The following is a 21,380-nucleotide window of genomic DNA, read 5'->3' as shown; positions in this document are numbered from 1 at the left end:
TGGAAACTCAGAGTGGGGAAGAAAAGAAGGCGTGTAAAGGGGTGCCTACACATTTTGTAAAGAGCAATTTCAACATGAGCGTGTACAGAGACTGTGTAGAAAGTAGCCTAGTGCCAAGAGCCCAAGTGCTTGCAATTTGCTCTCTACAGTATAGAAATTATACTGTGAGAGTGGAGAAGAATGCAATGTCGTGTATATCTAACAAGGTCTATGTGCTCGAGAATGGTGTGTGTGTCCAACCCCACGGCCACTATCGTATTTCAGACCGAGTTGAATGCATAGACTATCGCAATAAACTTGGTCTGAATAAATCACCCTACCCTGACTCTACCCTTTCACTACCTTCACTCAACATGGACATCTACGCCGCTCGTACAACCCCAACCACCACTCAACTCCACTAACGCATAGCAGTGACGACAAAGTGTGTTTGGCACCCCAAGGCCCCCGGGGGGAGGGGGGATCCCTTCCCGCGGCCGCCCAGGGGGGGGGGGGTCCCGCCCACGGCCGGCCGGCCTTCGGCCCCGCGATTCTGGGGGGGGGGGATCCCACACCTTTAAAGTCATAATAATGCTCACCGTTGCTACTAGCAATTTCCGAGTGTGTGTGTGTATTTTGTGGTACAGAAAGTGTTATTGTTGTAAATAGAATTGTTGACAAAAAAAAAGAGTGTTGTACAGAAAAGTGTTTTTTTTTATTGTACAAAAATTGAGTGTAATAACAGTGTTTTTAAAGAAAAATATTTCGTTATTTTTTTTTTTTTTAGTTGCCCTGTTAATTTTTTATTAACATCTTTTTTTAATTTTGTACATGAAATTTATTAGTGTTGACCATGTGTTATTTTTATTGTTTAGAATTTTGATTGCACAAATTTTTGTGTTAACTTATTGTAGTAATAAATTCTGCCATGTATTATTGTTTTTTTGTTGTTCTTTAATATTCGGGAAAATTATTGCTACTAATTAATTGTGCAGAAACGATTAAGCGTTAGTTATATTCAGAATGCTACACCCAACAGCAGCAGGTCTCAATTTAAAACAAAACACAGATTGTGTCTATGTGGTCCCTCAATGTTGGTTAAAAAAACACTTTTAGCTAGAATAATTCAAAATTTCAGTAAAATTATTTTTGAAAATACTAAAAAAATCTACTAGTGATATAGTCTCTGTCAGGAGTCCTATGATATAATAAAAATAATTGCAACATCCATACCAATACAATTCATACGGGGACTTGATGTTTTCAATAGTATTGAATCGAACTCGTGGTTAATCATTGATGATTTGGCTGAATCCATAGAACAGTTCTCACATGAAATGCTACAACTGTTCACCGTTCGCTCCAATAATGAGCACATTTCCATAACACTAGTTCTACACTATCTGTTTCATCAGAGCACATGTATGCAATCCCTTGCATTGAATTGCACTGTCTATATTATCTATCGAGTTGTCCGGGAATCTCTCTACCGACACAATATAAAACATACCCAATAAACCCGTGCCCCTAACAGTAATGTTTAGGCGTAAACTCACGTGCCTAGCCAGCCCTAACGGTAAAATTTGTTGGATCTTAATCAGAGCAGGCCCCAGGATCTACGTGTAGTCACCGACATTTTCAACACTGAAATTACAGTATATCTTCCGGTGAAAAGTAGAAAGGACTATTAGTCGCCATTATGACACTGAAGAAACTACACGAACAACGGCATCTGTTTTCCGTTTTAAGCACTTCAAAACCATTGCTTAGGAAGGCTATACTCACCCTCTGTGTTGACAACGATTTCATTAATCTAATATCTGAACTGTGTTTAAATTTAAATGTAGGCATTATTCAACTATCAGAAGATTTTAGACAACAGAAAAAGAAACATCGTTCCACCTTAAGTGCCTGGTCTTTAAAAAACAAGGGGAAAAAATTTAAAAGAAAACGGCTCCTTCAGGCGGGCGGTAGCTTCTTCACACTTTTACTACCGATAATTGCAGGACTTGTAAACAGTTTTCTCTAGAGAATGGCAAAACCCTATAAATTGACACCATTTGAACTTATCCTCTCGCCCATCGAACATTTTGAAGACAATCTAATCAAAGTCATTAACAATGAGAATATTGCCGACGAAAAAAATCTTCTTTTACTTCAAGATGGAATGCGACGTGTTAACAAACATACACCTTCTAGTGAGAGACCTAACACTGATCCCCCTCCACCGGAAACATCTCCTCAAGATTCTTCCGAAGCACCCCATGAGAAGGACTTGAAATCGAGCTTATGGAAAACTGGAAATCTATTGCCACTCTCATATCGGGAACAGATTAAAATAGTATTATCCTATCTCGTGTTGGAAACTGATGATCAGGTTCAATTCGAGAGCACTGGGAAAAGAATTATAATACAGAGAAAAAGTTATAATCTAGTTGATTTTATTTGTTATATGGTGACGAATCTTAAAGGTCTTTTATCCTTTGAAAATATTCTTTACACATGTCTGTTTTCGATAAACTGCCCCAAAAGTATTATTGCCAATAATAAAATTCTCAAGAAACTAAGAGAATTTAGTCCTCCTCCAACACCACCGTCATTAAAAAAAGAAGAACATTCAATGTTTGAAGATACTATCAGTAGCAGCACTGATTTTACATCATCTGTGGCTGCTATTCAAAGGCGAAGACGAATTGATTCGACCTCCAAAGTGCACAAGTGGGATGGTCATTACACTACGTGTTTACGCTCGAAATGGATGAAGTTTTGAAAGGTGTTTCTAAAAATATTGGCGAGGTGGGAAGTTTAATTTCCCCCAAAACGCTTTCCAAAGCTGTCTCCGGCACCACCACATTGAAAAATGCTAAAGAGTATCTACAAAATGAGGCGAGTTACACACTACATCTGAATCATAGGCTTCACGGTAAACAATATCGACACACTACCGCCTTTGTTCCTATACATATACTGCAAATGGATCTTTTAACGGTGGATACACTTCAACGAAGTTACAATATACCTTACCAATATATTCTGGTGGCACTCAGTGTCTTTAGTCGCTATGCCTCTGCCAGTCCATTACGGTAGAAGAGAGGTGTTGAAGTTGCACAGAGCATTGAAAGTATTCTCCAACATGATTCGTATAGAAAAATTCAACCGGATCGTGGTAGTGATTTTGTTAATCCCCATGTGCAAAAATTTCTTTTGAAATATAATACAACACATTATCATAGTCACAGTCCGATAAAGGTTGCATTGGTTTAACTATTAATAATAACGATTCTTATATTAATTTAAATATATTGTAATTTTAAAAATATACCTTATTTTGTTCATTATTTATATAAAATCTTGTTTATATATAATCATCGACCTCCTCTATCTCATTCTAACTATACAACACATGATGTTCATTACAGTGAAAAGACAGTTGATACTTTTATAAAGCAATACTCCAAGTGGTAAAAAGAGAAAAAGAAGAAGAAGAAATTCAAGGTTGGTGATACTGTTTGAATTAATAGAACCACCAATATTTTCGAAAAGGGTAATTATTTATGGAGCACCGAACTTTTTAAAGTGTCCAAAATCCTGGACACCGAGCCAATAACTTATCGACTGCGAGACACCAAAGATGATGAGATTCTCGGTGGTTTTTATGAATATGAACTGCAAAAAGTTGGAAACACTAGTGAAATTTATCAAATTGAAAATATATTACAGAGTATCAAACGATCTGTTAAGAAACATGTGGTTTTTCGCTGGCTAGGATACAACTCGTATTTTAATTCTTTGATCAGTGCTGAATATATCGACTATGCCCAATGATTTCTATTTGACTGTTATGTCCAACGTTTCCGATCCTCTCTACACTGATCTGAATAGAACAATTGATTTTTGGACAAAACTCTCACCCAACATCAAATTCTATGATTTAAAGTATGAATTGTCTATTGTCGACTTTATTCTAAAAAATAACTCTGACATCCTGATACAAGATCTTAAATATTAAAGAAACATTAGAAACTATGATTGTCCGCCACCATAAGGTGATCAAGAACAAATTAAAAAAATCAAGTGTTTTGATTATAAATACATAGAATTACACTACGATGAACACAAAATTATTAAGTATTTATGTCGTAATATTAATAAAATACGTTCCTCTCGTAAAAAGGGGGCTTGTCATTTAAAATATTCAAATTAGTATTGCAAGATCTCCATTCGTTCACCTCTTGCCAGTGAAAAGGTTATTATCAACAATAATCTAAAGTATGTTCTTGGCTTTAAGCTCAATATAATCAATGGCAAAAGTGCGGGAAACACTAATTTCATTTTCGCTGACTACCTGCCTGCCTTCCCCACAGACACTTGTATATTTCTCTACACTTCATTTGCGGAAACATCTCAGGTTGGTAATTCAATGGGCCCCCTCCGAAGAGTTCTTGAAAGAAAAACCCCTCAATAACATATTCACCACGACACTATACCTAATCTACAATAGATCCCAGAAAACACGTCATCGATTTAACTCAGTAAGCGAAAACTGATAAACAAAGTGTGTGATCAACTAGCACATTCAAAGTTTTTATCTGTTATTACATGACATTATTTAACCCTTGTTCAAATACACGATGCCTAATAAAAAAAGTGGTATTCACTTGTCCTGATATTGAATGATATGTTAATACTCTTGGTCAAAGACACCTGGGCAGTGGACTGGACTACTATAAGGGTCGCTCGTCAGTGTCTGGCTACGGTCTTGGTAGCTGGTTTGCTAAGCTGTTTTGCTCTTCACTACCACTGGCTAGAAAATATCTTGTACCGGCTGTGACAGATTTTGCATCCTCTACACTATATTAGTGGGGCTCTGGCAAGGATTTTAAAAAAAAGTGCTTCAGAAAATCTTAGGTCTAGTGCGCGAACCCTTGGCGAGAGATTAAGACAAAATTGTCATGGTTTAAAAAGGTCACGCAACAACGCTCCCCTTATCAATCTCCATTCAGGATGGACACGAATGACATCCCACTTGTCAAAGAAAAGAAGTACAAAGCTGATACATAGTGTAACCAGTAGCCCCATGACAAATAGAAGGGTAAGATCGACACTAGAGGTCTTCTCCTAAGATGTCCTCCCTACCACAGAAGGAATCCCACCCTTCAATCACCGCCTCAGTGAATCTATTCAATGCAGAAAATGGTGAGGTGAGTGTCAAGCATTGATACTATGACCAATTTTATCCACCACACCCCCTCTCCGATAATATCAACTTTCAAAATTAGTCCAATGAATACGACTTTATGGACGTGTCTTCAACATTTATAGATTTGCACATGAAAGTTCTGAAATTAGATAATGCAATCCAGATTCGGAGCAATGGACTCTTATATGAAAATTTTATAGTACATAATTTTTTTCTTCAAATTAGTGTGTACATCAAGGGCACGCTGGTGAGCACGAGCCCCACTCTCTCCAACTCTACCATCTCTATGCGATTCATGCTGATGACGCACAAGTCATACAAGGACTTGAGAGGTGTATCAAATGGATATGAATACATAACTTATAAAGATAGTACATATGCACATAAAAATGCTACAACTACTGAATTACATCTAGTTGGAAAAATATATCATGAAATATTTAATAGAGCCCACTGGCTACCGCCCAATGTTAAAGTGGATATAAAATTGACGCTCCTACCCACCAATGTCATATTGAGAAAAGAACGTTCCGCTAATCCCGATGTAATTCTCTCCATCAACTCTTCACTACTTCACGTGCTCAAACAATAGGTCCAGAGCTATGTTGCTTTGGCTGTGTAAAAACTGAGAGTCAATGGTAACAACATTAAACTTCTTAGCCATCATACAATCACCACTCAACATAATATTGCCGTAGGGTCACACACCTTCACCGACTCATCCTTTAGCACTGGCGAAATTCCTTCGAATTTGTCATTGGCCTTTGTAAAAAGCGCCAGTGCACTAGGATCATGGACTGAATGTACACCTACATTCAAGAAGTTTGGACTTTCATCTCTTGTATGCAAAGTAAACTGCATCACACTCTACACTCTCTCTTTTGATAAATCCTATAGAACATTATATGAGTTGACCATGCAAACCCTAGATCATGACTCGCAACTATTTGAAAATGGTATAACCGAAGATATGTTTGCTAAAACACATGGTATCATTGTACTGGATTTGTTGGGTACACAGGATCTGAGTCTAGTACGTACGGGGAGTTTACGTTTAGAGTGTACATTTACCGTCCCATTGGCTGAGAGTAGTTCCATAATCTCACTAAATCAATATGAAACCTATTGGGAAATCACCCCAGAAAGTAGTGTTCTATTAGACTTGGCGCCAGGAACACCAGTCAAATAATCAATGTTTTTAATAGGGACCCTTACATGTCCCAGTACAAATCCCAGTGTCTACCCTCCGACTTTCTTTGAAAAATTCAAAGTGTGTGCACGACCTTGAGTATTGTTAATAGCAGTCACTAGACTCTTCTGTCGAGTGCTTGGCTGTGCATCTTTCAAGCCCAGAAGACTATTGATTTTTTTTATACTCGTTGTTTACACTATACATTCCAAACACCCCACATCAGCAACACTATTGAGAGCAGTGTGGAAAATTTAATTCAAAATCGGAAGAGAGTGCAGTATCTAACGGCTAGAAGATGCGGCTTTCATACTCTACTATATTGTGTGTTCAAGTGTCATGACTATACTTCCAAGCAGTTTCTCCACAGCTTTAGTGACAATCCCCGTCTGAACGACTTCTTAGAGGAAAATATCATCTCTGACCTATACAGTATTGATTTCAGTGCCCTAAGAGTAAAGTGCTTAAAAAATGTTTGTGAATTTGTTTATTAATAAAATGCGTATATATACAACAATGTCTTTAAATCTTCACTTTAGATTTCTTCATCTTCGAGGTATTGGCAACTGTCGTGAACCACTAATGCTGGTAAATCATTTGGATTCACTCTATATTGATCTTGATTGACTGCAAAGTCAGGGTCACATTTTCTACAATACAATTTAACTTCACACTTATCATATCTCTTTGTATAGTCAATGATACTATTTACATTCATATTCGGAAATTCATGAGTTTCAATCTGCATATTTGAAGCAATATCAAAAACAGTGTTTTCAAGTGGTGAATCACATTCTGTAATTGAAAAATAAAAATAACTTGTTTTATATCAATAGCTGTTGGTGACATCACAGCGATTACTTAGAAACCAGATTGTATTTTTATTCAAACATTTTAATCGGAGACCAGATTCCTCTTCCCAGAATAATTTAAATCCTCGACGATACCGATCTCGTAGAAATAAACTAAAATCACGATTAGGATTCTTTCCAATCATAGCGGGGTAAGTATTTTCCCACTGGTCACATTTATCAATATGACAATTGGAGCACAGGTGCTCTCTTGGGTGGGAATCACACACATCTTCAAGACATGAATTACATCCTTTAATTTGTACCGCATAGCCTCTATGTAATTTACATGTATTACATAATTTACACTTTTCACTATACCAAACAATAATTTTACAAGTCTCACATTTATTCCACCTGCAACGAGTGTACATGAACAATGTAAATATATATAAAATTTTTCGGTTTCCGATGTCAACTCACTCACAGCTAAAACGAAACTGATCGTCTTCGCTCGATAAATTCAATGTGGAGGGAAATGGTGGGAGAGAGGAGTAGCTCTGTGACGTTACCTCTTTCGAATGATGGGGGAGCCATCTACATTGAATCCAATGGCAATATTTTCAAAAGTATATCCACAATATGATTCTGCTTTGTTCCAATTAATATATCAATAAATTGACTATAAGCACTTGAATCACATTTTAAAAGTTTCATACAATAGTCCAATGGGGGGGAATCACTCCTCATTATATTGTCAATTGTCCCTTGACGAGAGAATATCTTGCGTTTAAGAGATAACTAGAGAAAATCATCATCCAAAATCAACTGTTTTTCCATAAACACTAGATTTGATCTAAGTCTATATTTCTCAAATTTATTCATTTTTCAGTCCTTTCACTCCAACTGCTGATTCTAGACTGACCATGAGTCGTTGGCCCTAACCTGACCAGAAAAGAAAAGAGAACATTTTCGATTTCGAAACAATTTTATTGAATAATAAGAACAATAACCTCAATAATATTGAACATGTACAATCAGCGATACTGTTTATTGTCCTCAATATGTTTCATCAATGAACTTAAAGCACATTGAAGTCTTTTCACGTGTGCTATATCAACTTTATCGGCGAAACATAATTGATCTTCCATATGAAATGTGCTGAAGTACCTTATAGATCTTATATGTACTGCATCCCATTCCATACATAGTTACTAACACGTCGTAATCTTCACCGCACTGCTTGTTGATCTTACGATCTTATTATCAACCCCCCTCTCAACGTCCCAGCTTTTACTTATACAACTTGTTGCCATCGTCAACACACACACAAATATATATCCAAAATGAGTAATGTTAAAACTGTTCTTCTTCTTCTTCTCACTCCTTTGAATTCTATTCACAGACTAATAAAACTATATCAAAAAAACCCGTTCCATAAATTCCCACCGCCCGCTAATATGTAAGCACGTCTCTGATTGGCTGAGAAGGGGGATGTAATCGACTCGTTGATTGGCTGAGAAGGAAACACGTGATCTAACTGTTTCCGGGAAAGTCATAACATTTGGCAAATTCCTGTTTTTTCATTCTCAGTGAGAAAACCATAAAACAGACATGAATTGCTGTTGACATCCATAAATGTGACAAAGTCCCTGTTTTTCAAATTCTCACTGACAAAAACCATTAAACATCAATGAAAAACATCAAATAAATCTAAAAACACACAAATAACAACAAATGAAAACATAAAAAAATTTGACAAAATTCATGTTTTTTCAAGTGATAAATTTCCTGTTTTTTAATTCTCACTGATAAATCCATAAAACAAACATGAATTGATGTTGACATACATAAATGTGACAAAGTTCCTGTTTTTCAAATTCTCACTGACAAAAACCATTAAACATCCATGAAAAATATCAAATAAATCGACCAACACACACATAACCATCCATGAAAACATACATAAAATTGACAAAATTCCTGTTTTTTCAAATTCTCACTGACAAAAACCATAAACCACGTGGTTCTCGTGCTAATATATGGTGTTAAAAAAAAGTTGTAGGTGGCAGCAGGGGTGAGGGATCGCGCTGGTACCCCCCCTTCTTACAGTAGGGTTCCATTATATGATGAATCTGATGGTGAACTTTTTATTAAAATTCCTTGACTTTTCGGGGGTGTTTCTCCCCTTTCTCGAAAATCACGCAATTTCTTTCAGTTTCGTAGCTTTTGATGGGCACATTAAACTTAATGGAGTTTATATATTTGGAATCAGCAGAAAAAGCCAATTCTTTCGATGTATATATCGTTATCAAAATCCCTTTTTTACAGTTTTAGTTACTATTGGGCCGAGTTGCTCCTAACTTACAGGTCGTTACCCCCAACTGTTTTATTAAATCACCAGCCTTGGAACTGATCACCTCGTATGACCTCATACACATATTTTTGAGACTCATATTACGAGACTTCCATGACTTGAATGGATCAGTTTTTTTCTTGGAACTATAGATTCCCTATAGAAAATCTCCAGAGCCTTTACAGATTCGGCTGTTGGCACAGCATGCATTGCATTGACTACTGAAACTTCGCCATATACTTCCCACCGACTAGCTTGATTCTGTCGTAGGTGAATCACAGGGATCGTGGGTAAATTCGTCTATTGATAAGGATTTAGTACCCAGAAAGGCCAAATTCATATCTCCCTCTATTGTACTCTGGAGAAGATCGTCAGTGGAAATATACTTTTTCATGAAACTCAGATCAAGATATATAGCAATCATGCCGGGTGTGATCTAAGCAAGCCCTATAAGCCTAGAAGACATTTTATACAGCCAAGTCCTTTTGAGGTCCTTAGTAATATTTGAAAGTCCCCCCTCACTAAACGTATTTTGAATTTGAGAACGAGCTATACCAACTTATGGATACAGGAATGTATGCTGTGTATCAGCATGTATGAGTCAATGGATTAAATACGTCGTTGTTCTTCTTCTCGGCCACTGGATGTTTTCTGCAGGACGTTCTTAAGCATTTATTCTTTAAAGCAGAAAGCAAATATCGAAAATATTTAAAAGTATTTATATTGTTTAAAACAGAAAATAGTCAAAATTTTCAAATATCGTTTTTGATATCGATATTTACGTTTCGATATTCGACATCAATAGTTGCTCCGATATATGGATATATGAATATCGATATTGATTATCGCCCAACAATATTGCTTATTACTTTTGTCTGTTGCTAATGGCTAGTAGCAAAGCGTATCAAATATTTTTCCGGGGGAGAGTTCCCAAATGCTCAAAAAGAATGTTTTTTTTTCCTTTTTATGGCTATCGTCCGTTAAGTTCTATTGCTAGTTTGGACGTAATTGCTTAGCTGTTTAATACCCTTTTCGCGAGTTCACCGTTGTAGACTATAAATTAATTATAAAACAAAGCCTAAAAAAAACAATTAAATCTACATTATAGAAAATCCCTGCGGTGTTTGATCTTTCACAATAAAACAGATTCTCAGTAGAAGCAAGCGTTGGAAAAGACAGTTTTATGTTTCCTAGATTGCGTAGAAAACGTTGGCGAAAATTGGGCTTCGAATAATTATAAATAAAAAGGGACACATAGGCCACTATTGTTGTAGTTGGTGCCCTCCAAAAGAAACACTATAAAACTTTGAAATCAACTTAAAAAAATTACTAAGTACTTATTTATATCATTCCGAAAAGCGTTTCACTTTGCTTTACCCCCATTCCTCTAATAGTCAAATATATAATCCAGATTATATATTATCCGTGACTATTCTGTCGCTTGATCTCGTCGACACTGCTTTGTTTGTTGTTAAATGTTTTTGAAGAAGAGTCACGAATAAAAAAAAAATCCAAACTAATAGTATTTTTAAGGTTATATATTTGATAATTAGATAGGGGAGGGGGAGGGTAAAGCAAAGCTAAATACTTTTAGGAATGATGCAATTAAGTATTTAAGAGATTTTTTAAATTTTCTTTATAGAATTTTATAGTGTTTCCGTCTGAGGGGGGCAACCATTGAACTTGTACGAGACACTACCAGCAAATAATGCAAGGCTATTATCGATACACAATGGATTTTGACCAAGCCCTTTTTTGAGGATGTGACTGAAAAATTCAAACATTTACTATATTTCATGGCCTTAGGAGTCTCCTCATACATATTTGCATGCCTGTGTATGGGTCTGTCTTTATTATATGAATACCCGTTAAATATCAATCAAATATCAGCAAAAATGATCAGCTCCCTCGGAACTAACGACTTTTAAAATTGTGACAGGTTAGATTCATTGACCTTCCTCAAACTATACCACTGAATCTTCTGCTTGGTTTTTAATAAGAATATAAATGAAACTAGCAACTCCCCTATCAACTGGATATGAACCCCCCCCCTCTGAATGTGCTTCTCTTATGGTACATTAACATTAGGAAAACTTAATGTAATTTTTTCTACCTGTTCCAGACTCCATTTATATTCCTTTTATATTTAAAATATCTTGAATATCCTTCGCAATCGGCCAGAAAAAAGAAACTAACCATCTTGCATTTCATTCCGCGTTGAATGAACATAACTTCTGTGCACTGTGTGTTAGCTAGCTGCTGACGTCATAACAGCAACTGTGATTTTTGAATACGGATAAATTCGATTTGTATAATTTGAACGGCAGCAGGTTGGGATGTCGGAATACGGTAGGAAAAATTGACAGGCTCCGACGTTCCACCGGGCCCTCATTCATAAGGGTGTCTGCCCCCGTGTAGCGTGGTCCTGTCCACTAAAGATAAGTAATTTTTCGTTTTATTGGATCCTTATTTCCATCATGGTACAGTTTCAAAAGGGGGATTTGGCGTTATCACATTTCAAGGGATATCCCCTTTGGCCAATTCGGATTGTTGGCATTACTATTCAAGAAGAGTTTATGTCGAAATTCATTGTATTTTGTTATGGATCCCATGAATTTCAAAATGTTTTAAAAGCGAATCTTCTTTCGTATAATGAAAATTATTTGAAAGCTTCGAAAAAAAACCCAGCTACGATCATTACCAGCACCTACAGGCTCTCGTGCAGCTGCATAATCAAACAGTTCGTAGTAACGAACTGTAAGTAAGGAGCGATAAGGCTCAATAGTAACCAAAACTAAGAAACAGAGTCTTGATGACAATGGTTACATCAAAAATAATCATATTTGCATGCTAATTCAAAATATGTAAAATTCACCAAGTTTAATGTTACCCATCAAAAGATATCTACCCATTCAAGATATCTGCCATGCCTTCTCTCTTTTGACAGAGTTTCGCCAGCCAAAGTTTGAATGCATTTTCCAAAGAGAAAATAGACAAGAGAGCGAGAAAGAGAGAAATGAAACTAAAACTAATGGATTCCTCTTCTAAGTTGTGATTAATATCCGACTTGTCTTTCTCCTTCATTTTTGATTTTGATTACTTCAGACAATTTAGCAATGCCCTTCTCTTTAGCTGCCCCTACTGGTCTTGTCTCATTTGATTGTACTTGTACTTGTTGCACGTTCAAGCCGCATCCAGGCAGATCGTGGCGCCCAGCAGACAACGACATGTTTCTTACCAGAGATTTCACTCGAGGGTGCCCGGCTCCATAATTGACGATTCCACCGTCGCTCAAATTTTTGGAAACCCCCAATATGCTCTAGGTCAGCGTTGACTGTCGCAATCCATGTTTTCTTTTGTCCTCCTGCTTTCTTCCTCCATGCTGGTAGTGGAAGGCATCTGAGGCATTTTTTGGTAATATGGTCTTCTGATCTCTGCATGGTGTGGCCAAACCACCTCAACCACCTCAGTTTTACAACATCAGAGACAATTGGGCGATACTCACCTCTTCTCCTGACCTCTTCGTTCGAGACTCTGTCTGAGAAGCGAATGCCTAGTATATATCGCAGGCATTTGTGTAAACGTCCAAGTTTGACTCTGCTGCTTTTGGCCAAGTTTCACACCCATAGAGAAGAACAGAGAGTACCATGGCTTCTTAGACTCGGAGCTTTATGTGTGGAGAGATTTCGCTACGCTTCAAAAGCGAGTTTTTTAGCTGCAGAAAGACGTTCCATGCTGAGGATATACGATTCCGGATCTCCTTTGAAGATTCCCCAGTTGCAGTTATCATTGAGCCAAGGTATTTAAACAACTGAACGTCCTCAATTCGACTACCATTTAGGGTCACAGGGGTGTCATTCATCCCAGCTGTCCGCATCTATTGGTCTTCGGTAGACTTATTTGGAGGCCAGTCACAAGTGCTCTGCTTGCTACTTCATTAATCATGGCTGGGGTATCTGTAACAGACTCAGCAAGTATATCCACATCGTCAGCGTAATCAAGATCCTTGAAAGATTAGGCTGGGCTTAATTCCACACCTTTATGCTTGTCGAGGGCCACGAGAATCCAATTAATGATGAAGTTGAATAATATCGGTGACAGAACGCATCCTTGACGCACACCCTCCTCAATCAGGACCAGATCTGAGAGCTCATTATCAACTCTAACTTTGAAATCTCTAACTCCTCCCTCATTGTGACCCATATGGCTTCCCGATGGACCGAATCAAAAGCTGTGATGAAATCGATAAAGATTTGGATTGTCTCCTGCTGGTGCTTAAAGCGATGTTCTAGGACCTGTCTTAAGCTAAGGATCTGAACACAGCAGCCCATGCCTGGTCTAAATTCCACTTGGCTGGATCACGTTCAAGAATTTCTAGTGTCTCGGAACCTATTTAGAAGTATAATTGCGAATATCTATGCAGCAATCGGGATGAGGGATACGCCTCGGTAGTTTTTACATTATATTCAATCTCCTTTTTTGAAGATAGGGACAATTATCGATGTCTTCCACTCATCGGGAATGTATTCATTATCCCATACATTCGTAGCAAGTCCATGGAGCTCATCTGCGGTTGACTCAGGTAGAGCTTTCAGCTGCTCAGCCGGGAAGTCATCTATTCCAGGACTTTTATGTTTTTTTAGGAGTTTAATTGCCTGGCCTACTTCCTCTCTAGTAGGTGGGTTCGTAGACACACTTTCATAAGAATGGTTTTCTGACGGTTTGGGTGAGGCCAGAGGGTATTGGTTTTCGCTGCTAGTAATTCCTGGTCTCAACAATTCTCGGAAGTGTACCCGCCACCTTTCGATACGTTTTTCCTTACTTATGAGTAGTTGCCCGTCTTTCGCTTTAAGCAGGAGCATGGTAGATTCATTTTTCTTCCCGGTACATTCTCCAAGAATCTGGTAGTGTTTCCTTTCGTCATTTTGTGAGGCGGCTTTTTCCATTTCATTGGCCAAATTTGATCAGTATTTTGGTCACTCTCTCGAGCCGACTTTTCGTCGGTTCCAGCAGACTTATGGCATCCCTGACGCAGTGATTTATATACAGCAGACTTTTTGCTGGATGTCTCCTTCTTCATTGCAGAGAGTCTTAATGTTTTCTCAGAGATCCATTTTTGGCTTTTCGTTTTACAGCTCCGAGGATGTTTATTGCGGTTTCCTTCACTCGGCCTTTGAACTTGCTCCATTTTCTCTCTATCTTCGAAGTGGGGCATCCTGAGGAGTTGGAATCCTGATCAATAACTTCGGCGTCGTCTTGCAGGCTGGTGAAGCGGTTGGAAAGCTCAAGGGCAAAGGGTTCTCGGTAGTTATCTAATTTCAATTTAAATACATCTATTTTCTTACTTGGCATGGGCGCCTTCTTTGTACTGAGTCTGTACCTTAGCCTGGTCTTTAGCAGGAAATGGTCGGATCCATTTCTTAATCTTGTGTCAGTACCTCTGTGCACCCTTGAGTCTAACATCAAGGTCTTCCACTTCGAAATATAAGCAGGTAATCAATTTGAGCTTCCGTTCTTCCTACCCGGGATTCCCAGGTACATATATGGCAGGGCTTGTGTCTAAACCAAGTATTAGCAACAGCAAGATTGTTCAGCATTGCAAACAGGTCTCATTTGATGGTTCAGGCTGTTGATTTTCCCCTATTGTAATTTTTTTGTTTTTTCAGGGCCGACCGCATCGGACCAACGGTCCTAAAACATGGGGAGGCTCATTTGAACAGAAATCAACATTTCTGGTGTGCGTTTTATTTGAACAAAGGGATTATACGGCTACTAGCCCCCATCCCAGCTTCCTTTTTTCCCAAAAATTGTTAGATCAACAGCTTGAGATAGCCATTTTGTTTAGTATAGTTGAAAGGCTCCAAGACTATACCCTTAGATTTAACATGACCCATGCAGCCCCTGAGGACAGGTATAGAGATGAAAGTGCGCTAAGGATAATAAGGATAGTGTACGATCTATGAAAACCAGTTTCATAGCCATAAAGACTAACGGGTGACAGAATGCATTGGACAAAGGGATTAGACGGCTACTAGCCCCCATCCCACCTCCCTTTTTTCCCAAAAATTGTTCGATCAACATCGAACAATCCTCTTTTCCCAAAAATTGTTCGTTCGTGTAACTTGGGCTATATACTTGTGGAACTTAGGCACATTAGGGGGGTGGGGGTAAGGCTAGGTTACTTTACCCCTACACCTCATAATGTTAAAATATATAGCGAATCATATTATTATAATATGATTATAATATAATTATATTATTAAATATAAATTAAAGTATTATATTTTCATCATACTTTGGTATATTTCATTAGGATTACCATTAATTCATTTCTTGGGCGTGTTCTGTATAATTAAGAAGTACCTCATTTTTTTTATTAAAGAAGCTATAAGACCAATGCTTGTCAAAATTTGTGAATGGTGGGGTAAATTTTTCCATGAGAATATAAAATGCCATTTTCAAAATTGCCGCTGGTGTTCCAGCAGTTATACCAGCTCAACTAGATTAAAAAGAAAACAGTTCCTATATTTTTGGGGGAAAAAATATATACCATTTTTTGTGATCAGGGTATTAGCCAATGGTACAAATTCCAGAAAATTCAGGAAGGAAGCAAAGATTTTGTTATATTCTCTGCATGAAGATGCAAAAAGGTATTTTTCAAAATTTCAAGGGTAATTTTCGCTTGAGAAAACAACAAAACGTCAATCTAAAGGTATATTTCCATATGTATGGTGTAATTTTACCCCTTCCTGTAGGTGCGCATGTATAGAATATAGTAAAGAAACAAAACAATTATTAATTACAATAACAAAGAGTATTATATTTCTAGTTATTTCTATTCAATAATATAGTGATTTATGTGCCAATTTAGTGATTTATTTTTCAAGAATCTTGTGGTTATTTTTCACTGGGTGGCAATCCTGCCAACACGGCGTGTGCGTTGTCATTTATCTTAGGGGAGAGGTGTTGGGGTCGTGCGCTTTTTCTTATCAGATAAATTTTCCTTTTATTTTTACACAGATTTACCCACGATATAACTTTAATTTACAAGTTAAAAGCTCGGAGAGGCTAGCCTGTTTTAAATGTATTGCTTTTGCAACAGGGAAGAAATTGTTTTGAAATTATATCTTTATCTAGCTAACACTGGACATTAAACTATAATTTATGCGGAAAGCAAGTTTAATTTGGAGTGGTAAAACATTCTATTAGCCCATCACTTCACAGAGCCAACCTTACCTTTTTTGTAAATTTTTTTTTTCCCTTCTACACTAGATATTGATATGGCAAACGTGATATTGGAATTCAATTCAATTCAATTTCAATTCAATTCAATTTATTGAAATAAAAATAAGATGAAACATAACACCAATAATAATATGGATCCTGGAAGCGAACTTGTTGAGGACCATAACAACAAAAATTGAAAATGAACAAGAGAAAAAAAAAAGAAAATACAGAAAAAAAGAGAAAACACGGGTAAATTAAAGCAAATTGATTTAAAAATTTAGAGATTTATAATATCAAAGTTTAGTAACATTGTTATACAGCGTGCGAAAACTTGTGGATAGCTCGATACTAGGGGGTATCATATTCCATTGAAGCATAGATATATAAATGTGAGATCGCTAGGCAGATCTAAAGACACACCTGGGGACAATAAAGGAACGGTTGGATGAACGGAGACATAGGCCTTCAGAATTATTGCAATTAAAATAAGATAATAATTGGGGAGGAAGGTTTTTATGGTAAGCGGAGTATGTAAGGGATAAATTTAATTTTTAAATAATTTGTTCAAAAGGAATAATACCAAAATCGGAGAACAAGTCCTGGGTGGGATATAGCCAGGGCAGCCGAAAAACTGCTTTGATGGCACGGTTTTAGGCAGATTTTAATTTATTGGTAATTGAAGGATAAGTGTTGCCCCAAACAGATCCCCAGTATGAGATATATGGGTAAATAAAAGAGTAATAAAGGGTGACAAGGATATCAGGGAGAAGAAAATTATTCACACGATTAATCATACTTACCTGTCGCAAAATTATGGCTCTGATGTAGGATACATGAGTTGCAAATGATAGGGAGGAGTCTATGTGGACACCATGAAACTTGGCAACTTCGACCTGCAGGAGGAGATTGGTGGAATATTTTAGGTCAAATGCTTGTTGAGCTTCATTTTTTTTGTAAGGGATTCGAAATAATACAACCTGAATTTTATTGCTGTTAATGGTCATACACTTAACGAGAGACCATTCTTGTACTCTATTCAGAAGGATTTGAGCAGAGGTGACGACGGTTGGTAAATTAGGGCCGGTGATGAAAAAGTTGGTATCGTCAGCAAAAAGTACTGGGTGCACTGATGGACCCAGGCCTGTAACCAAATCATTAATATAAAGGAGAAAAAGTCTTGGACCAAGAACAGAGCCCTGCGGGACGCCCCTCCGGACAGGCAGGGGATGCGAGGTCATGCCGCCCAGACTCACACTCTGTACTATCTCTCTCCTATCTCTCTGTACCAGAGAGATAGGAGCCGAACCATGAGAAAGGAATTCCACGAATCCCTATGTTCTTGAGTTTACTTAATAAAACACTGTGATCAACCATGTCAAAGACCTTAGAAAAATCCAGAAATAAGCCAATTACAGTATTTTTATGGTCAAGTTGGGAACGGATTAACTGTATGGTGTCGATTAGTGCATGAGCAGTTGAAAATTTGGAATGAAATCCATATTGATGAAAAGAAATCAACGAATCTGAAGGATTAATCCCAAATAAAAAGGGAGAAAGACATCGAAAATAATTCTCTCGAGCATTTTGGATACAACTGGGAGAAGTGAGATTGGACGATAATTACTTATCCCAGACGGATCGCCTTTTTTATGAATCGCGATAACAATTGCTGATTTAAATATTTCTGGGAAGACTCCATTGATCATAGACAGGTTTGCTATATGCACAATGGGTTCACAAACATAGGAAGATGCAGTTCTAAGAAGCTTATTACTTATCCCAAGGAAGTCAGGTGTACTACAATTAGAGAGAGATTCGACAACTTGAAGCACCTCATTACTATCAGTTGGAGAGAAAAATATGGATCTGGGATTCTTGCTAGGGTGTACTGACTCGGAGGGGGAACAGGAGTTAGCATTTGGAATATTGGTGAAATAATTATTAAAAGCATCTGGTACTGAAATTGGGTCAATTAATCTGCCTCTGATGTCCTTAAGGTTAATAGATCTTGAATTCCTTTTTTTTGAAAGAATTTCATTTATTGTTGACCAAATTTCCCTTTGCAGTGAGTGATTTTTGAATAATAATGATTTTTTTTTTGCTTCACGGATGAGTTTGGTATATAAGTTTTTGTAATTTTTATAATTAGTTAGGTCAATAACGCTACTGGTTTTGCAAGCTAACTTATATAGGTCATTTTTACAATATGAAGAGATTATCAGGCTATTGAACATCCAGGGTTCTATATAGGTAGTTTTTCGGTTTGATTTACAGACTGGAAAGGTTGAACTGATAAGATCACTCAGTCCCTGTGTAAAACCATTTGTGGCTGAATTAACATCCTGACAATCAAAACCTTTAACCAGTCAAATGATTTCAAACGATCCGTGAACCGGGTCATATTCACACTATTATATATTCTATTAGACGTAGGGATATTAGTTCTAGGGTGTGTAGTAGTTGGTTGGAAGGGTAGGGAGAGATAGATTGGAAAGTGGTCTGACAGGTCAGAGAATATTACTTTGGAGGACAGGTGGTTTCCCAGGGAAGTGGATACAAAAATGTTATCCATTACAGTAGCGGTAGACCTCATAGGATCAACTCTAGTAGGAAAAAGGATTGTTGGAAGAAGACCACTTGAGGTAAATGTTTCAAAGAAGGTATCACAATCATTATTACTGCTAACATTTAGTAAATTACAATTGAAGTCACCAAAAACTATTGCCTTCTTTTGTGGTAAATTAATAAAACTAGAAAAATCATCAAAAAGATTACAAAAGAAATGTATCAGTAGAGAGGGGGGTCCGACTCCGGGGCGAACCACGTGGTTGATGGTTTTCTCACTGAGAATGAAAAAACAGGAATTTTCTCACATTAATGGATGTCAACATCAATTTATGTCTGTTTTATGGTTTTTGTCAGTTAGAATGAAAAAACAGGATTTTTCTCACTTTGATGGATGTTTTCTGGATTATTGAGTCTAATGGGGAACATGGTCAATGACACCTTTTTCTAGTTCAATCATGTAGGAAAACAGGATCACGTGTTACAGATGATGTCATGGTTGATTGATTTGACACGAAAGGGGAATTAATTTGTTGTTTCTAAGGGGAATTATTGATTCACGAAAGGGGAATTAATTTATTGTTTCCAAGGAGAATTGTCTCCGGGACGAAGTTTATTAATATCTTTGGAGTTCGACCAGGAGACTTGTTTCCGGAATTATTTATTCACGAAAGGGGAATTAATTTATTGTTTCCAAGGAGAATTGTCTCCGGGACGAAGTTTATTAATATCTTTGGAGTTCGACCAGGAGAATTGTTTCCGGCGAATGTTTTGATCTTAGAGATGAAGAGATGCGTGGGAAAGGGTTTCCCAGTAATTTCAAATGTGACAGCGCAAGGATGCCAAAAACAAAAGCAACACACAGAAATTACGTTTAGGGATTATTTGGGCGAAACCGTTTTAGACATTTTAGGGAATTATTTCGGCGAAACAGTTAGAGACATTTTAAAAGATAATTTTAGAAGATGTTTTAGAAGAGGTTTTGAGTGTGGTCGTTATAATACACAAGTTCCATTTGAACAGTGTCGTGAGGTCCCATACCCCAACCCCAAAGGGCCCCGATCCCCCTACCACAACCCAAAGGGCTCCGATCCTCATACCCCAACCCCGAAGGAAGCCCCCGGTCCCCAAAGGTTCCCCGGGCTCCCAAAGGACTCCGATCCCCCGACCCAACCCCAAAGGGCCCCAATCCCCCTACCCCAACCTCGAAGGAACCCCCCTGTTTTGTTGTGGTTTACCTTGTCTTACTTACATTCTCTTAATTTTTCAAAGTTCATCTTGGATTTCTTTCGATGAAATGTAAGAGTTGGTATATTTCAATAGTGCTTTGTCGTGGTTTACCAAGTCACAGTTACATTTTCTTAAGTTTTCAAAGTTCATTTTGGATTTCTTTCGTTGAAATGCAAGAGTTGGAATATTTCAGTAGTGTTTTGTTGTGGTTTACCTTATCATAGATACATTATCTTGATTTTTCAAAGTCCATTTTGAATTTATTTCGTTGAAATGCAAGTTGGAATATTTCAGTAGTGTTTTGTTGTGGTTTACCTTATCACACTTACATTTTCTTGATTTTTCATAGTTCATTTTGAATTTCTTTCGTTGAAATGCAAGAGTTGGAATATTTCAGTAGTGTTTTGTCATGGTTTACCTTGTCACAGTTACATTCTCTTAATATTTCAAAGTTCATTTTGAATTTCTTTCATTGAAATGCAAGAGTTGGAATATTTCAATAGTGTTTTGTTGTGGTTTACCTTATCACAGATACATTTTCTTGATTTTTCAAAGCTCATTTTGAATTTCTTTCATTGAAATGCAAGAGTTGGAATATTTCAGTAGTGTTATGTCGTGGTTTACCTTGTCACAGTTACATTCTCTTGATTTTTTCAAAGTTCATTTGAATTTCTTTCATTGAAAAGCAAAATTTGGAATATTTCAGTAGTGTTTTGATGTGGTTTACCTTGTCACAGCTACATTATCTTGATTTTTCAAAGTTCATTTTGGATTTCTTTCGTTGAACTGAAAGATTTGGAATAATTCAGTAGTGTTTTGTAGGGGTTTACCTTGTCACAGTAT

General features: G+C 37.2%; 1 protein-coding gene across 1 annotated transcript; it reads right to left on the bottom strand.

Moving 5' to 3' along the window:
• Positions 1 to 13,981: 13,981 nt before the first annotated feature.
• LOC148956961 (uncharacterized) lies at positions 13,982 to 14,461 on the bottom strand. Its single transcript, XM_089092696.1, has one exon. It carries the CDS (start codon positions 14,459 to 14,461, stop codon positions 13,982 to 13,984), a length of 480 nt encoding a protein of 159 aa, XP_088948822.1.
• Positions 14,462 to 21,380: the final 6,919 nt, after the last annotated feature.

This window comes from Artemia sp. Qi Xiang Cuo, chromosome 1, assembly GCF_049724085.1.
Source record: "Artemia sp. Qi Xiang Cuo chromosome 1, ASM4972408v1, whole genome shotgun sequence".
NCBI lineage: Eukaryota > Metazoa > Arthropoda > Branchiopoda > Anostraca > Artemiidae > Artemia > Artemia sp. Qi Xiang Cuo.
This window is presented reverse-complemented; position numbering and strand designations above follow the sequence as displayed.

Excerpts from the sequence above, each read along its gene's own strand:
- LOC148956961 (XM_089092696.1), bottom strand. The coding sequence starts at position 14,461 with ATGGAAAAAGCCGCCTCACAAAATGACGAAAGGAAACACTACCAGATT.